Source organism: Engystomops pustulosus, chromosome 2 (genome assembly GCF_040894005.1).
Source record: "Engystomops pustulosus chromosome 2, aEngPut4.maternal, whole genome shotgun sequence".
Lineage (NCBI taxonomy): Eukaryota > Metazoa > Chordata > Amphibia > Anura > Leptodactylidae > Engystomops > Engystomops pustulosus.
In genome coordinates, this window is record NC_092412.1 from 225,507,322 (window position 1) to 225,526,342 (window position 19,021).

The following is a 19,021-nucleotide window of genomic DNA, read 5'->3' on the forward strand; positions in this document are numbered from 1 at the left end:
TTTGGCAGTGCTGTATGTGTAATCATAATAAATGTCTCATGTTATCTAATCAGCGCAAAACATAAGACAAAGGGGGATTGATCTTTTTTCTAATAGCACGCGCAGACACCTGGGTGACGGGCTGTGTGTATGTGGATGACGGGCTGTGTGTATGTGGGTGACGGGCTGTGTGTATGTGGGTGACGGGCTGTGTGTATGTGGGTGACGGGCTGTGTGTATGTGGGTGACGGGCTGTGTGTATGTGGGTGACTCTCTATACATCTCCCTGTGCTAGTTTAACGCCACAGGTAACATGTCTCCGGGCGCACGGAGTATAACTGGCCGGGGGCGGGATGTTTATTCATGGGCGGAGCTAGGAACTGACCAGTAGCATGGGATTCTATGCGTTCTCTGCTCGCTGATTGGCTCAGACGCGCCAGAGCTGGAAGAAAGTAACGAGCGCTGACGTTGTGCGCGGCCTCCAGGATGTAGTGCGGGCTGTGTGCGGGATGTGGCGGCTCTGTGCGGTGTCCGCTCTGCTCCTCGCCCGGGCTCTTCCAGCAGCCCGCGCTCCATGTGACGGGGACCCGGTGAGTAACGCGTGCCCCTCCCTCCGCAGGACTCACCATTCCGCTACATGGGCACAGACATGGCGCTGCCTGCAACTTCACCAACAATAAGTTGATCAAACTGTGAATTATGTTATTCACATTGGACGGGGATCACTGAACGATCGCACAGCTCCAGGCCCCAGACCCCTAACATGCAGCCAGGGCCCAAACATAAGTGTGACACTAAAAACTTTGTGTCCCAGGGAAACTTGTGATTGGCTGCAATGTCTCATCATATCCGAAATCTGCCTCTGACTTTCATCTTTTGTGCATTTAATATGCTATATAAGTCTCTTAGAAAAAGGAAAATTTTGTCTCCTGTGCTACCTCATTATATAGCAGCTCCCTATAGATTGGTGCCCATCTCTTACCCATATTATATCCTGATGATCCACCCCCTTCATCCTCATAGACTGTAAGCTCTTGTGTCACCCCTTCATTCTCATAGACTGTAAGCTCTTGTGTCACCTCCTTCATCCTCATAGACTGTAAGCTCTTGTGTCACTACCTTCATCCTCATAGACTGTAAGCTCTTGTGCCACCTCCTTCATCCTCATAGACTGTAAGCTCTTGTGCCACCTCCTTCATCCTCATAGACTGTAAGCTCTTGTGTCACCCCCTCATCCTCATAGACTGTAAGCTCTTGTGTCACCCATACTCTATCCTCATAGACTGTAAGCTCTTGTGTCACCCCTTCATCCTCATAGATTGTAAGCTCTTGTGTCACCCCTCATCCTCATAGACTGTAAGCTCTTGTGTCACCCATACTCTATCCTCATAGACTGTAAGCTCTTGTGTCACCTCCTTCATCCTCATAGACTGTAAGCTCTTGTGTCACCCATACTCTATCCTCATAGACTGTAAGCTCTTGTGTCACCCATACTCTATCCTCATAGACTGTAAGCTCTTGTGTCCCCCTCATCCTCATAGACTGTAAGCTCTTGGGTCACCCCCTCCATCCTCATAGACTGTAAGCTCTTGGGTCACCTCGTTCATCCTCATAGACTGTAAGCTCTTGTGTCCCCCTCATCCTCATAGACTGTAAGCTCTTGTGTCCCCCTCATCCTCATAGACTGTAAGCTCTTGTGTCCCCCTCATCCTCATAGACTGTAAGCTCTTGTGTCACCCCCTCATCCTCATAGACTGTAAGCTCTTGTGTCACCCCCTCATCCTCATAGACTGTAAGCTCTTGTGTCACCCCTTCATCCTCATAGACTGTAAGCTCTTGTGTCACCCCCTCATCCTCACAGACTGTAAGCTCTTGTGTCACCCGCTCATCCTCATAGATTGTAAGCTCTTGTGTCACCCCCTCATCCTCATAGACTGTAAGCTCTTGTGTCACCCCCTCATCCCCATAGACTGTAAGCTCTTGTGTCACCCCCTCATCCTCACAGACTGTAAGCTCTTGTGTCACCCCCTCATCCTCACAGACTGTAAGCTCTTGTGTCACCTCCTCATCCTCATAGACTGTAAGCTCTTGTGTCACCCCCTTATCCTCACAGACTGTAAGCTCTTGTGTCACCCCCTTCATCCTCATAGACTGTAAGCTCTTGTGTCACCCCCTTCATCCTCATAGACTGTAAGCTCTTGTGTCACCCCCTTCATCCTCATAGACTGTAAGCTCTTGTGTCCCCCTCATCCTCACAGACTGTAAGCTCTTGTGTCCCCCCTTCATCCTCATAGACTGTAAGCTCTTGTGTCCTCCCCTTCATCCTCATAGACTGTAAGCTCTTGGGTCACCTCCTTCATCCTCATAGACTGTAAGCTCTTGGGTCACCCCCTCCATCCTCATAGACTGTAAGCTCTTGGGTCACCCCCTCCATCCTCATAGACTGTAAGCTCTTGGGTCACCCCCTCATCCTCATAGACTGTAAGCTCTTGTGATCAGGCCCCTCACTCCTATTGTTTGTACTCTGTAATGTATTTTCACCACTTCTGTTAATGCTTCATTTAATGCGGCAGAAACTTGGACTGAATTACTTATTTTTTTCGGTCTCAAACGAACGAACACTAAGAGAATCCATTAGTCCGCTATTGTTGTTCTAGTGATGGAAGATAATGGGGGTCTGAACGCAAGTGTGAACTGGGTCTAATGTGCTGCAGACTGTATAGGGACTGTGTCCTCAAAAATCCCACCTGTTGACCTTCCATGTTGTATCCAACACAAAAAGGATGGTTGACCCTAATTATGTGGCAAAACAATTTTGCAGCTATTCCAAGGGCTTAAGAAGTTAGCCGGTTGCTGTGTCTGTTTCAGTCTTCCTAAATGTATCTTTCCAAGACCGTTAATTGCATTTTTATGGTGACTTCTGCAAATCGGAGACAAAGACGGAAAAAACGGACCTGTATCACAACAGCAAATTTAGAAAAGATACATAAATAAATAGCGTAGCTAATGTATCACCGCTAACTTTAAAATGTTGCAAAGCAGAAGAGATGATACGTGGCGCCATTGTCTCTATCACAGCTGACAGCACAGATAACACGGATCACTATCGGGTGATGTATATGGCCAGCGTCGCCGGTGCCCCATCCAGAGCACTTCCCAGCTGCTGACTAGAGGTTTTGGTTCTGGTCTATGTTTGTTCAGCACATATATACATTTCCACAGACGTATAGGACAGAACTGGTCTGAGGCCGCTCTGTGCGCCACATGGAAGTTTCTTAGTCATGGAAACTTTAGTGATTGACAGATGTTCCGGCTCACACGGTAAAGCACCCAGCAGGATCCGATGTGCGGCTTTTACTATTTTTCTCATAAATCCGCTTTTCTCTTCCAGTCTAATATCCAGCTGGACCTGCCGGATGAAGCTGCGTACACGTGCAGGGAGGATTATATTCCTCTAAGGGGTCAGGTAAGAGAGTAACCTCGTGGTATTGTATCCATTCACATGGGAAACTCGCAACCCAATGTACTGATCACAAACACGTAGAAGCTAATGGATCAAATGGTGGAGGATCAAGTGATCTCTAATGGTCTATGAGCAATCTACCTTCCAGGACCTTATGATAGTATTCATTAATGCTGATAAAAGGTCCTGGAAGGGTGATTGGTCATGAACCGTTAGTATCACATGATCTTCCATCATTTTATGGACAGGAGTTATAGCTGATGAGGCAACAGACCTTTCTGCACCAGGGGCTTTCATTTACAATTCAGGATAGCAGGGCAGAACTACTCATACATGTGAATTGGTAAATTACCTAATATCCTACCCCAACCCCCACCCGCCCCATGCGTTCACACGCTATATAATGAATGCAACATAAAGTGGCCAACCCCTTTAAGACTTTGGGGGATATTTATCAGGACCTCTGCGCACCGCCAGTGGCGCAGAGGCCCTGAAATAATCGCAAATGCTAGCTTTTGCGATTATTTTTCCCAATCCGCCACCTTCACGCCAGTGGGGCGGACGGCCGAGCAGAGGGCGCAACCGGACGGGAGTGGGCCGGCGCGGGGCGTTACTGTCCCCGCGCCTGCGGACTTGCTGCTGCCGGCGACTTTTCATACGTGAAAAGTCGCCGGCTGCGGTTTTTTCTATGCCAGGCCCTGCCTGGCGTAGCATAAACGCTGATCTGTTGAAGCAGAAGCCTCTTGATGTATCGGGCTGCGGCGGGGCTATCATAAATATCCCCCTATGTCTTTATGGTGACTTTTGGAAAACATGCTGTTGTCTTATGGAAATACCAGCTGGTTCTTGAATGAAGATGCAGCCGTGTTGGACCTGTGGTAATAGCGGTAGCACTATCATGGTGCCGTACTGTATGTTCTTACTGCATTTTCCTTTTTTTCTGTTGCACAGGTTCTCCCCAGTGTTGCTTCAGTGTATGAAGAGGAGGTAAGAAATGGAAAAAAGTGTTTTTTACAATTTTTTTTTTGTCATTTTTATTTGTGCAAATGGCTGCGAACCATAATTATTCAGAGTCTTGTGTTTTTTTTGTTTTTTTTTCTGCCTACATTTATGATATCGCGTTAGTAAAGTGACACTGGTTTGTTTTTTTGTATCTATCTATCAGTTTGTAAGTTTTGGTGATATTCATGTAATGTACAGTCTGATAGGAGCGAAGGCCTGAAGATACGTGTTAGTTGACTCCTTTCCAATAAATCGCCCTGGCTGATGACTATAGAGCTGTGAATGTGATTAACTCTTATCTTATGATTATTGTTTAGTATAAACCAATGTTCTGTGTGGCCCAAATGTGTCGGTACAATGTGTCCACATTGCGTAACATGTAATCCGTGTCTTACCGAGAGCCTGTGATAAAATCCGGTGTGTGCTATACAGATTATATTCTATTATATATCCATCTTCTCTTGTAGATCACCTCTCCTGTGTGCATGGACACTGCCATAGTCTACAAAGCTGCAATACCAAACAGGTAAGTGGTCAGTGTGGCTTTCTAGTAGTAGATAAGGCACGATCCTCCCGCAGCCGTTCCACAAGTATCAGAATACATGAAGCTGAAATCGCCAGGTTTGTGATCCGTATAATTCTGGGATTTTACCGCTGTCTGAGGGAGAACTTTTGATTCCCAGACCATGAACTGCCGTAATAAGTGACATGCTACTCATGCAGATCAGAAATCCCTTACAGTAGATGTTACTGTATTACACTGCGCATACACCATGTGACAGATCTGCACGTAGTACACCCTACATGTCTATAGTAAAGTCGTCCTCTGTGATGGAAAGGTGTTGCCCGTAAAACTAAAGCACCCCCAAGATTCAAAAACTATATAAAAATAAAAAACAAAAGTAATGGCAGAAAATGTTGAAGGGAACCTGTCATCAGAGGGCTCTTTTACACTGGTGACAGATACCAGTGGAGACTGAACAGTACATAGCAAACATGTTTCCAACTATTCTTTACATTACTTAGTTTTGGAAATATGCACTGGTAAAATGTACCTGGCTCCCTGCTAGTTCGCGCTCCCAAGTCCCGAGAGTAGGTAACGGGTACCTGCTGGTTTGAATCCTTTATACGCTCAGACCCCCACCAACATCCTCCCTCTATTCACTCTCACTCATGACGTAAGCTCATTGCACAAGCAAAGCTCGCACTTGGGTGGCGAGCCCTGTAATCCTGACGAGGCGGCTCACTGCGCATACGTCTCTTTGCTACGTTGTCTTACCAGGTATGTAGTCTGTTTGCAGCATGGTCATACTAGGTTGTGCAGAAGTATGCAAAGGGATGCATACGCAATAAGCATCAAGCTGTCGTCAGAAATACAAGGCTCGCCGCGCAAGTGTGCGTTTTGCTTGTGCGGTGAGCTTATGTAATGAGCCGGAGGGTGAATAGAGAGGATGTGGGAGGGGGTTTAGGCTGAATAATAATGAGTGAGGGGACGAGCCCATCTAGGACAAGCAGGCACCCAGGAACATTTCAAAAGTTCAACCACCGGGGCTTAGGAGCACGAGCTGATAGGGAGCCAGGTAAAGTTTACCAGTGCATATTTCTAAAATCAAGTAATGTAGATAATAGTTAAAAAAATATCTTTGCTATGTGCTGTTCAGTCTCTATTGTGTGCAAGAAGCGTTAGGGCTCATTTCACTGGTGACAGGTACCAAACGCCCGGGCATAGCAAAGGCATGCCTGGAGGGGTGAGACCTGTTCGCACCTCTCCATAATAAGGCGTGCTGCCGGGCCTTATGTACAAAAAGCGAGAGCGACAGCACAGTACGGTGACACGTGTGCACCATGCTGTGCACAATGAAAGTATATGGTGGGCGTATGCTAGCTACGATTAACATATGGTCACCATATACGTGGTCTCATGCTGGTTCTGTACTAAACTTTTAAACGGTTCCTTAAAAAAAAAATGTTGGGCCAAGATAAACTCTTTTTTTAACTTAAAATCAGGAAAACATGGAGCTGTAACATAAAGTAAAGGAAATGGTTGTGGACACGCTGGTCACCAGTTTTATTTCTAGTGATATTTTTCAATCTCATTGTTTTCTGACGGACAGGTTCTACGTTCAGATCTTGGGTCGTGGTTATCGTGACCTTCTCTGAGGTGTTTTAGTTGTACACTGAGTTTAACTTCTAGTTTTTGGTCCTGAGAATGGCTTCCCTGGATAAGGGAACATGTGGATCCCTCTGTTAGGCCTCATGCACATAGCCGTGTGCAGAAACGGGATGCAGACCAAAAAAGTTTGAGGTTTGTTTTGGCTAGGTCTAGACGAAAGGCTACGCACCCTTCCATCTCCATAGGAGCCAGGCGGCCACGTCACAGTGTGGACAGGAATGGCCTTCTATATGATGGGCAGCTTGGCCGCATGAGACCATATTCGTGCATTGTAGACCTCTATGAGGGCAGAGAGCTAAACGCAATTTGTGCCACGTAGGCAGGTTGGCACATCTACAGTCATGTACATGAGGCCTTAGCGAGGGGAAGGGGGCCGTGCAGGTAAGACTGGAGCAGACTATACTAAACAAGTAAATGGGAAACCTGGGGTCCTTATAGATTTATGTTCTATTTCACGCAGTGGAGCACACAGATCTACCTGGGCCAAGTATGGAGAATACATCTATTGCCCACCACAGCAATGGGTTCACAATCTCCAGGTAGGTCATTATAAAGTATAATATTACAGTACAACCAAGATTTTTTTTAATAGAAAGAATTTACATTCGTAGTAAAACAGATCTGCAATTATTATACATATATAATTTTCTGTACGAAACCAGGAAGTTGTCATCCTGTTGTCACCATAACTTTTTTGAGTAAAGTGGATAACATTTTGGTCGTCTTCAGTCCCATATGTGGAAGCATTTCTCATAATGCTTTAAATAGTCACCAACTATTTGTCAAATTTGGAATAGTACATCCAACTAAAGAAAACTTTGCAATTTCTCGTTTGAGACAAAAAAACAGAATGCAGCTAAATGAGGCATCAGATTACAGCTCACCGTAGAAGCCTATGGAGGGGGTGAGATACAGGGGGGGGGGGGGGTGTCCAGCTGCTCCTTAGTGTTGTTCACACAGCTACTAGATTTACATCCGTTGTGGTCACTACTCTATAATGTCCTGTATGCTGCTACTGTTTCAGTTAGGCTGGTTTCACATTAGTCCACGATCACGGAGGTGAGACGTGCCGTGCCACGGACTGATCGATCTGCTGGGGACTGAACTCCATGCATCATATATTAATAACATGCACAACGTTCTTGTGTCTCTCCGATATGTAGCAGAGTCAAAAGTACAGTGTCAGCTCTGCAACATATTGGAGAAACCAGAACTCCATCATATATCAATATCATGCACGAGTACAGTCCACGGCAGAGTGATCAGTCCACGGCACGTCTCATCTCCGTGATCATGGAATCTCTTTTGCAGTGTACAGGAGACTCCATAGCGTCTAGGTTTATGAAGAACTGAGGACTGTAGATGATGCCTTATAAATTGCTAAAAAATGTTAGAAATTGTTGTTCTACATGTACACACTTTCAGGTTATGAGTAATAGATGGATGCATTAAAAAATGGATCCAGAATATATACATAAAGCCATTTAGAAACCTATCATTTTTAGTACGTGGAATTTTGGAAGCATTGTATTGGTTATGATATTTTGGATTCATTACCTTGTATTTCTAAAGTGCTCTCTGCAGACAATGCCCCTATTATATGCCTTTGGCTCTGTGTAGATTATAATCCGTCATAGATTACACTGATAAGAAAACGATGGGGCAGATTTATCAAGCAGTCTGAAAGTCAGAATATTTCCAATTGCCCATGGCAACCAATCACAGCTCCCCTTTAAAATATTCATGAGCTGTGGTTAAAATAAAGCTGAGCTGTGATTGGTTGCCATGGGCAACTGGAAATATTCTGACTTTCAGACTGCTTGATAAATCTGCCCCAATGTGTCCTATCTGGTGATTATAAGATTACTAAAGGTCACTCTGCCTAGAGGTTGTACTCCGTAGCCTTAATGTTTTATTATATTTCAACTGAAAGGGTATTGAATTCTAAAATTTCCATGAGGGAACTTAGAATATATATATTTTTTCAATTCATTTTTTTAAGTGTATTCTGCCACCAGTTAATGTAATGTGCGCCTCTGTTGTGTGTATTCCAGCGTGGCGGTGTAGCCTTCCTGTACCATCCATGTGTACACCCAAAACTGAAAGGGGCTTTGTCCTTATTGGCCAGACGTTACATAGCAAAGCACATAATAACACCCCTGCAGACCCTCTCCAGAGAACGGGTAAGTATCTTTATTCTACAATTCATACATAACCTTTAAAGGAAATCAAAATCCATCATGATAAACCAGGGGCACTTACTCATGGATCCAGGCACCGTGTCTGTGGTAATTGTCTTATAGTTGATATTCATGGCCTCCTTCCTTCTTATATAATCTTTTATAATGATGCTTATGAGCTGTGCGGGCTTTGGGAGTTGTTACTAGAGCCCCTCCGTGCTGCAGTTTCACAGGCTATTATACTGTGCAGGAGTACATTTCACTCTCCTGCAGCAGACAGCTTTCAGATGTTCTACTCTAGCCGAGGACCACTTACCTGACAGAAAAGAGCCAGATTATCCTAATAGCTGTGGAAACTACTGATGCAGATGGCGCAGGAGTAGTGGGGGCATTAGGAAAAAATTCTAATTGTGCCAAAATCGGTGGAGCAGCTCCTGTTTAAAAGATGCAAAGGTTTGGCGCTGGTGAAATATCATCGTGCATACAATACCATTTAAAGGGGTCTTCCCAATTTAAAATTTTAGGAACATATAGAGGTAATAAAAACTATAAAAACAAATCCTCACTCATCAAGTGGTGATGTCGCCTCTACAGTTTACATAACAACTCAACCAAAGCGTTACCAGAGCCCCAGTGCTGTAGCTTCACAGGCTGTTACACTGTGCAAGAGTCCTCTGTCACCACGGTGTGAAATTACAGCAGGCAGAGGGAGGGGGAAGTGCTGAGGAAGCAGGGCGAAGGGAAGGGGGGAGAACAGACCCTGCACAGTGTAACAGCCTGTGAAGCTACAACACTGAAGGGCTCTGGTAATGCCTCCCAAGAGCCCTTCAGGCTCATGAACAGTAGTCATTGTCAGTCAGTGTATGGATCTGTGAGTAGTGTCCCTGGTTTATCAGGCTTGACTTTGATGGTAGATGTTCTTTAAGTTATTGAAGGATGCAAAAAATGGAGATGCTGGGCGTTCCCAAAAATCATTTTCAATAGTGACTTCTTATTTTTATTTAAAATTTCCCCCCAGGCGACCGTATTGGAGACGCACTTCTGAATCCACAGTAGAAGGCCCCATGCATTTCTATGGGTCCATACACACAGGCCCCATACAAAGGACTACATGCCCGTTGTCTGTAGCCTGATATTATGTGCAGGTAGACTTGGAGTGATAAGGGCGCTGCCGGGATAGATATGGCTGTGTACAGTGTGACTACCTACCCTTATCTAGGCAGAGCTCCACCTGAAAATTCCATCCACTCCGGGGAAATGTATTGTTCCTGAAAGTTTATATGCTGCCCATAGTAGCCGGGGGGTAGAGACATTTTCTCTATGGGTCTCGTCTGTTCTAGGGAACCTGTCACCGGGTTTTACCCCACTCGACTACCAATCCCCTCCGGTAGGTTATGAAATGTCCTTTCTAGAATTCCCTCTTTTATGTGAAATCTCAACCATTTACCTACTAAAAAAAAAAGAAATCTCCACCAAAGTCGGGCAAATATGACTCTTCTTACATCATTTTCACATGAGATGAGTCAAGTTTAGTGGTTTCAGTGGTGGTGTCACTTCAGCACCTAGAAACAGGAGTCTTCTCAACTTGAAAGATGGATAATGGATGTATTCCAGATGTAGCCGTGTATGTATGACCGATCAGAAGATGACAGATGATTATTCCTTATATAATCTCATTTTGCTGACTTTGCTGTTGCGTTTCGTTCCCTCTTCCCTCAGCCGCTGGCTCTAGTCGCTTGGTGCTCCACCTTGGAGATGTCTCATGTGAATAGGACGGAAGTGGTTGCGTGGTTGCAGGACAATGTGTATACGGAGCGGCCTGATAGAATGGGAGAAGGTTCATACCAGCATCTACTCATCCGACCGTCCGTGATGGCGTCTGGTGGTCGAAGGAAGTACAAGGTAAGAAGTGGACACGTCCAATTATTACTGTCTGTATTCAGGTTTTTATTTAATCTTTTAAACCAAAATGGTTCATTTGTGGCCCAGGCGGATGCGTCCACATTGTCTATCCTGAGACAACCACCTTAAAGGGAACTTGTCACCTGCTTTTTCCACACTAAACTGCTAGCCCTGTCAGTAAGGGCATGACATGTCCTTCCTAGAATTCCCTTTATGTGAAATCTCACTCGCTTACCTATAGTGTTTGCTTGGGTTTCCTCCAGATCCTCCGGTTTCCTCCCACACTCCAAAACATACTGGTAGGATGATTGGATTGTGAGCCCCATGGGGACAGGGAGTAATTTGCTAAGCTTTGTGCAGCGCTACGTAATATGTGCGCACTATATAAATAAAGAATTATTATCATTATTTTTTTTTTTAAATAAATCTCTCAAGGCCTCTTGATGTATCCTGCAGGTAGTCACATAATCGCAAATTCTTGCTTTTTGCAGGAGTTTGTGATTATTTCTCTGCTTGGCGTAGAAGCAGTGATAATTCCCCCCGCCACCCCCCATCTCTCTAGCTGCCTGTATCTCTGGTTCTGTAGCACACAAAGCCATAAGCCTGATGTGATCTGAAAGATCGTATCTTTAACACTTAGGTGCTACAGGAGAGAAGATTGGGGGGGGGGCTTCTGAATTTAAGTGAACAGGTGATATTTCACTTAAAAAGGAGAACTTGGAAAAAACTTTACCTGAGGGGGCTATTGTTGTAGTGGGGTAAAACCTTCTTATTACAGCTCTCCAGCAGCGTGTGCGTGTGCGCGTGTGCGTGTGTGTGTATAATATTTCAAGTGAAGCAAGTCTTTTATTGGAATTATTTGTTGCTATAAATGTTTGTCACTTGCTGTGGTCGGATCCAGGAACCCTTTACATACGGATGAGCTTTTTATTGGAAGGATCACAGATATCAGATGGAAGGGTTTGGGCTGACTCCTAGACTCCTCTCTTGTATAGTGCAGCACTGTATGTGTATAGTGGTTGTAATTGGTACTGCATACTAAGAATTCTATCTGATATGTTTTAAGGCACCGAATAAAGTTTATCGCTTAAGGAAGCGAGGTGTGAAGAAGAGGTGGAGGAGATTCGTGTTACCAGTGACCTCGGTTGCTCCAAAGCCAGACATTTCTAATGTATCACACAGTACTACCTCTACTACACCGGCTGGACCACCAACTGGGAAATACAGCACCAATCGTACCATAATTTCAAGTATATCAGTGTCTGCCAAAATCGGTTTTGTACCGGATCCTGTAACGCCAGGTCCTACTGTGTATTTGCCTCGGGAAGCTGAAGGGATAAAGGCAGAGATCCACAGCAGAGAATTGGAGGGAAATGGCCAAGAGCTGCCACCCAACATTACTGTACCGACTGCTGGAAATGTCACGTCAGGCCTGTCTGGACTAAATGTGAATGTCTCCCAGGAGGTCGTCCACCAAACTGATGAGAAAGAGAAGCTACCGATTTCTGCAGGGCACGCACACGTGGACTCTTCAGAAGCAAAGCCAAGTAGGCGACCTGTAAGTACTGTGCACCTTCCTCCACCCACTCCTCCAGCAATAAGCAAGTCTGCTGCCACACAGGTATTGCCCTCGGAGAAGCCTCTATCCGACGGCAAAGAGCAGAAACAAGACTGCAAGTGTCGGGAAGATGCCACGGCGCAGCCACCAGCACAGGCCCAGAGGAGGTTGGGCGCCGGTCAGCGGAAGAACACGGGAATGTTTGTTTCCACTCCCCGAACTGAGGAAGCAAAGTGGGCAGCGGCGTCTCTCATCTTCCTCTTTGCGTTGCTCACGTTTTCAGTCCTGTACACACAGATTTATAAGAAATTCCGTAAAAGTCAGAGCCTCTATTGGAACTCGGAAAGCCACTCGGAGGAGAAGGAATCTGTGGCGTGTAAGTGCTTATGTTTCAGTATATTTTATGAAGGTACATTGAAAGGAGGAGGGGCTGCTATTGAGTGTCTGCGATCTATATGCGGGTGGTGTAATGTCTTTCGGATTTCTATTCCCTTTTAGCTATATTTCTGGTGTAGAGTCTGTGTAACACCTTCACATAGCTGGGCCTCTGACTGCACACTGCCCTTGTTCTGATTTTCTGTTTTTCCTTCTATTAGCGGTCATCAAGAGGAGGTTGGTTCAAGGTCACAGCATACGCAAGAAGTGGATTGGACGAAAGAAAAATCCTGTGGTCTTGTATGAAAGTCTGAGCGAGAGCTCCGACTAGAACTGTGCCGTCCATTCAGATTATTGATTGACACAATCATGTTGGATCCAGAAGTGGAACAAAATGCTAATGATTTGGTGAACTAGTGGGTCGAACCCGTTGTGGTAAATTATGGATTTTTTAAAAATTAGACATCGTGTCTTAGTGATGTCACCAGTTCCTGTGTTTTACTGAAAGACATTTTTTTTACAGTCAAGTTTCAAAGTATTTGGAGGTAGGTCCAAGTCTGCTTTGTTTCTCCTTTCTTGTCCATGGACTGTCTGGCCCAATTAGGTAAACTTTCTCTACCAAACCCTGCATTGCTTTTCTTAGGGAGGGCAGATAGACTGTTATTTCTGACCTTATGGACTACTCACAAAATGTCTGTGATTTTTGGCGTTCTGGTGAAATTTATGGAAAGCACCAAAATAATCCCATATTTTATCAACAGGATTCAGATCTGCAGTAAGGCCACTGTATTTTGAGGTTCCGTGGCCTCTGTAGGACAGTAACCCCTGTGCCACGTGGTGTGGTCAGGTGACATTTCCGGTTGTCTTGTATGCAGATGTGAATGTTTTTAAATAATTTGATGTGACGTTTTGGTGCCTTCACCTTCTGTAAATGTGCCTGCAGGGCATGGTTTAAATTGAAGCAGTCATCAGTGTGGGATGTGGCCAAAGGATGTCCTCTTCTGTGGCTTTCAATGACTCTTTCAATCTCTATTATAACCTGCTGATGCTAAACCAAGTGGCCACTTCCATCTGTGAACATCCTGCTTGAAGCAATGGCGAATTTCTGTTCATCAATAGGTAGATGTCGTCTTGGCTGCATAATGTCAAAATGTGAACAGCACAATAAGGAGGACTGTTTATAGGAAATATACCATCATAATGAAGGCTGATAAACAGACACTTACTCATAGATCCAGGTACTGTGACTGTGGTAATATTCATATATTTGCTATCCATGGCCTCCTTTCTTCTAAAATCAACTCTTCCAATAAGTCAGAAAGCCCCTGGAGGCCAAACCAGAGCCCCTGTGTGCTGTAGTTTCACAAGCTGTTACACTGTCCTGGAGCCCCCCCCCCCCCCCCTTCATTGTGCTTCCCTCTCCCTAATTTGTCATGGCAGCAGTGGAAGTGCTGATGGAGTTGGGGAGGGGCTTTTTGTAGGTAGGCTTCACAGGCTGTTACACAGAGCTCTAGTTATGCCCCCCAGAGCCCTTGTGGCATAATTTAAAAAGTTAATATTTAGAAGGAAGGAGGCCATGTCAGTAAGTTGTGTAAAGTGAGAAATATTGACCACTTGAACATATCCATCCAGGAAGTTTCCCTTAATGGGTTAGTGGGGTATTTTTTTTGGTTCCTCCAGCTAAATATCCATAGCTTTTTGTAGGTAGTGTAAAAGAACTTCAATAAGCCGAGTTTACTGATGCCATGAAGAGGCCCCCACACAAAAATCCGCTCTGTCGTCTTTGTTTGGCCTTTCAGTAGCCATTTTATGGACCAGGCTTATAGGTCTTATAAAGGCTTCCGAAATCCAAAATACAAGTACAAGAAAGATGCTAATAACCCAGCGGTGAGTAGGGCTACTATACAAATCAATTTAGATCTTGTAATCGCTCTTCTCTTTTGGATCTAGTCCCAGCTTTGAGGTCACATTGGGTTGCACAGTGTATATATGGGCTGTGCCATATTTTGGATGTTTTTCCATATGTAACCTTGTGCCAAAGACCCTTAATGTACCCAGGAAATGTGTAGATGCCAATTTCATGAAGGGGGAAAAAAAATAAAAATAAATTGTATCTTCCCCCCCCCCCCCCTTCCACTTTAATATTTTAGGTTTTGGTGGTCTCTGAAACGTTACCATCCTCTCTCTGTAACAGAGAATTATCTACAGGCCGCTGCGGCTTTCTGAATAGAAAAACTTGGTGTCGCGTTTGGCGACGATTTCTAAATGAGATATATATTTATTTTTGTACTTCTGAAGTGATCAAAGTGTATTTTGTGGTCTTGTTTGTATATAAATTGTTTTATTTTAAAGATTACATTAAAATAATTCTGACTCCTTGTTTTCCTTCTGTCATTTTTACCTTTTTTGGTCTTTTCTACAATTGCAGGAGTTTTGTAGTATAGATGTATAGTCATAAATGTATATGACTCGGCAGGGTGGGCTATATCCAGCTAGTGTTGTGTGCAGACCACCACAGTTTTTCTGGAGAGCTATATGTTTCATCTGGATCACTTAAAGAAAATCTACCATCAAAATCCATGATAAACCAGGGGCACTTACATCTATATCCAGGCATCGTGATATTTGTTATCCAAACTTCTCCTAAAATCAACTTTTAAAATGGTGTTAATTAGACAGAAGGGCTCTGGGGTGCGAAGCCCAGCTTCGCAGGCTGTTACATTGTGCGAGAGTTGTTTCCTCCCTCCAACTGTGAGAGATCAGGCAGAGGGAAGTGCTCCTGCACAGTATAAAAGCTTGTGAAGCAGCAGCAGGGAGAGGCTATGGTAGTACACCCAGAGCCCTTCCAGCTCATTAGCATAATTTAAAAATTGTCTTTTAGGAGAAGGGAGGCCATGGATAACCAATACAAAAAGTTCACCACAATCACATTGCCTGGATCTGAGTAAGTGTCCCTGGTTAATAATACAGAATTTTAACAATCTATTTCCTTTTTAAAGGGATTTTACAAACTCTGTTTGTTATCCCCTATAGAGATCACAAGTTGACTAATGATGGTCCAACTGCTGGGATCCCCAACAATCTTGAGAACAGAGGTCTTGTTCTTGCTAATAGATGGAGAGTGTGTCCTGCTGCTCCGTTCAATACTATCGCAGTGTTGGACATTACTGTACACAGCGCTCGGGTATCTTCTACACTCACATAGAAGGTAAATGAGAGTGCAGGAGAGGTTACAACATTTCCATAGTACTGAATGGAGTCGCCAGACATGCGCTCTTCATTCTCAGAGCTACTGGGGGTCCCAGCAATCAGACCCTCGCAGATTAGCTTGTAAGCCTATATCCTGTGAATAAGAGCTAACATGAGAACTTTGCACAACCTATTTACAGAGCAGGTAACTTTTAGTAAAAGAAACCATACAAACAAAACTTATCCCGATGTGAGTGCGCAATAAATGGGAGAAAAGCATCAAAATGTGTGCACCAGCCCCTTGAGCCAGGCACAAAATCAGGTTCTTAAGGGCAGGAAAATTTCTGTAAAAATGTATATCTGTTCAGAAAGCAAACGCTAGAACCTCTCCCTCCCTCCACAAGCTGCATATTATTTTACAGCTATTTTTGACCAACAACCCTTAAGCCAAACCACAGATGATAAAAAAAAAATGGGAATACAGACCAGGACGTGCTCTCTACGTGGCACAGAATACAAACCAGGGCTGCGCCATGGGGGACCTGGAATACAAGATCTGTTCTTCAAAGGTTTTCAGATTTCTTCTTTCAGTGGGTGTCAGTTTTTTTAATTTGACTTTTTAGGTGCATTTTAAAACATGAAGAGGTCTGTACTTTGATTTGCGCCTAAAAAGTATCTGAATTGCTCAATAATAGGGGGTGAAGAAAACATCAGGGCCATGTAGCTTTATTTTGACCTGTTTTTCCCCCCCTCTTCTTTTTGTAGGCTTTTTCATTTTGAGATGTTTTGGGTGCATTTCTACGACTATGCTAGGGCCTTTAGAAGTTAGCTAGATTACTAAATGTATCTTTCCACGACAATTTTTTTTCTTCTTTTGAGAGGAAATGTAACTTTTTAATGGGCAAAACATGGTACAAGTGACACTCTGCTTGGTTCTATAAATGCACTTTAAAAGTCACAAAATATTTAACACCCCCCCCCCCTTCAAAACAGAGAAAGGAAAAAAAAAAAAAAAAAAACCATATCACAACGGCAAAGCTAAAGTATCATAACTTCAGCCAACATTTAAAAAGTCACAAAAGAAAACAAATGATACATGTCCCACCGTACTGCAAAGATAGATTAGGAACACAGCAATAGCAAGAAACCTTAAAGGGAACCTGTCATCAGCAACTGGCCTAATAAATCACTACCAGCATATTATGAAAAAGCCCAACACCACCTAGTTTTTGTTTCTTTCATGATCCAGTCCGGTGGCATCAACCTGAAAATCACCTTTGAAATGAGATGTAAATTGGTTGTATAATGTCAAGGAGGCGGAGAGTTGAACACTGAAGTCAAGGTGGGGGGGCTCTGAACACCTCCTCCTCTGTGATTGACATCATGCATTGAACTGCCGCCTCCTTGACTTTATACAACCAGTTTACTTCTTACTTCCAAGTTGGTTTTCTTGATGATGCCACCATACTGGGTCATGAAAAAAAAAAAACTGGAAGGTGTTCAGCTGCTTGGAAACATTCTGGATTATTAGATCAATTTATACTGACAAGTTCCTTTAACACCCTGACGGAGGTAAAAAAAAAAAAAAAAAAAAAAGCAAATACTCCCAAAAAAAGATAGGGAGGAAGTAAAAAATCGCAATACATATCCCTCTATAGATGACAAAGATTATGACTATGCATTGTTTGGTTTCACCTGAGGTGGCGCTGCAGGGTTCTCCTGCTGCCGGGCGTTCTCCAAAACTTACAACTGATCACTTGTGGTCCCTTGTGATTGGTTACTCTTCAGAATCCCCAATATCCAAGAAGTTGGTTACAATTAAAAGCAATGTACCGTGTAACTGACATGAATATATATCAGAACCATCTCTCAGACTTTAGATGAGAAAGTGACAGTGGTTTTAGGAGTGTTAGTTGTTTAATTTGATACAAATGTACATTATGCATTTATTTTTTACATAAACACCCACCACCGAGCTCTTACACTTATGGCAATTTGTAGCAACAAAACAAAAGTCACATGTGGAACTTAAAGGCAGGAAGGTCCTTTCAGTCCGGGATAGAAGGATAAAAGAAAAGCGGAATCTGCGAGGTGTTTGGATCATCGCTCTATTGCTGGGTGGAGGTTATATATGGGCGCAGGTTTGCCTTCCTTACTTCTGCCCCTATGAGCTCCGCTACTCAAGTAATGTCTCCCTGCGGGAGGGTGCGACTCCCTCCGGAACAACCACGGGGGCCATACAAAATGTCAGTGCAAAGAAGACGGGGAAGACGAGATGCTAGTGACACTTACTGCACACACAAACATGGAGCTACATGATCCCAGGCACACAGTAGTCACCCTCTACCTGGCTACGGAAAGTGGCGTTGTGCTACTTTTTTGGAGCAGTTTTAGCCAACCTATAGAATTTATTCTCCCAGCACTTGAGTAAAATGGGATTGTAATATTATTTGGGATTGGAAAATAAAAGCTGATTTCTTTACCCCCTCAGATTTTCAGGTTGTGTCCAATATTGTTGTTCAAACCCATTAAAGTCATCTTCTGTCCACAGGGACAAAATCACAGGACTGATTAAAGGGCCAGTAGAATTTTAATTCTCCTTTATAGTGTATGGCCACAACATTTTTCTGCTTATGGAAGCAAAATTTTAAATAACTAATTACATATTACATTATATTTTAATGCATCATTTGGATATAAATTATACTTATTCCTGGAATAACCCTTTAACTCCACACCTGGACCTGCAGCAAATAAATTATATGATGTCAATGGTAAATCTGGAGCAGAAAGCAGGGTTTGTTTTTTTTTTCCACAGTTATGCGGTAATCCCACCCAAATAGCACTGACGGATACATCTGAACATACAATTGGCATAGAATTGCACAGTATCAAGTTTGCAGGCTATAGTGCATGCACAAGAATGGGGCAGGACTGCCTTGTATAAGTCCACTCCTCAGCTGGTCAATGTATGGTATTTGAATAAATCCCATAAGCTGCCACTGTATTATTCTGTGTGCTACGTTTGCTGGCGCCCTCCTTATGGTTCTGTGCGAGTATGGCAAATGAACATTCAGCTGCTGATGCATTTGTGGCCTATTAACGTAAAGTCCGCCTGGAAAGACCCTTCAACAGGGTGAGGTTACAATACCAGCAACAACCAATAATCTGGGGTAGCGTTCAAATTTTTTTTTTTTCCA

The 19,021-nt window shown here is 43.8% G+C and overlaps 1 protein-coding gene across 1 annotated transcript; it reads left to right on the top strand.

Moving 5' to 3' along the window:
* The first annotated feature begins 392 nt into the window (after window positions 1–392).
* Window positions 393–15,003, top strand: TP53I13 (tumor protein p53 inducible protein 13). Its single transcript, XM_072138328.1, has 9 exons — window positions 393–569; window positions 3,371–3,445; window positions 4,394–4,429; window positions 4,912–4,970; window positions 7,078–7,156; window positions 8,672–8,800; window positions 10,517–10,699; window positions 11,766–12,633; window positions 12,854–15,003. The coding sequence occupies exons 1-9, from the start codon at window positions 489–491 to the stop codon at window positions 12,961–12,963; spliced, it is 1,620 nt and encodes a 539-aa protein (XP_071994429.1). The 5' UTR covers window positions 393–488; the 3' UTR covers window positions 12,964–15,003.
* The last annotated feature ends 4,018 nt before the right edge of the window (window positions 15,004–19,021 follow it).

Bases quoted from the DNA above. Each gene is read 5' to 3' on its own strand.
- TP53I13 (XM_072138328.1), top strand. From the start codon at position 489: ATGTGGCGGCTCTGTGCGGTGTCCGCTCTGCTCCTCGCCCGGGCTCTT. The intron at 8,801-10,516 runs GTAAGTATCTTT...CTCTTCCCTCAG, and splicing joins AGACCCTCTCCAGAGAACGG to CCGCTGGCTCTAGTCGCTTG. The intron at 12,634-12,853 runs GTAAGTGCTTAT...TCCTTCTATTAG, and splicing joins GGAGAAGGAATCTGTGGCGT to CGGTCATCAAGAGGAGGTTG.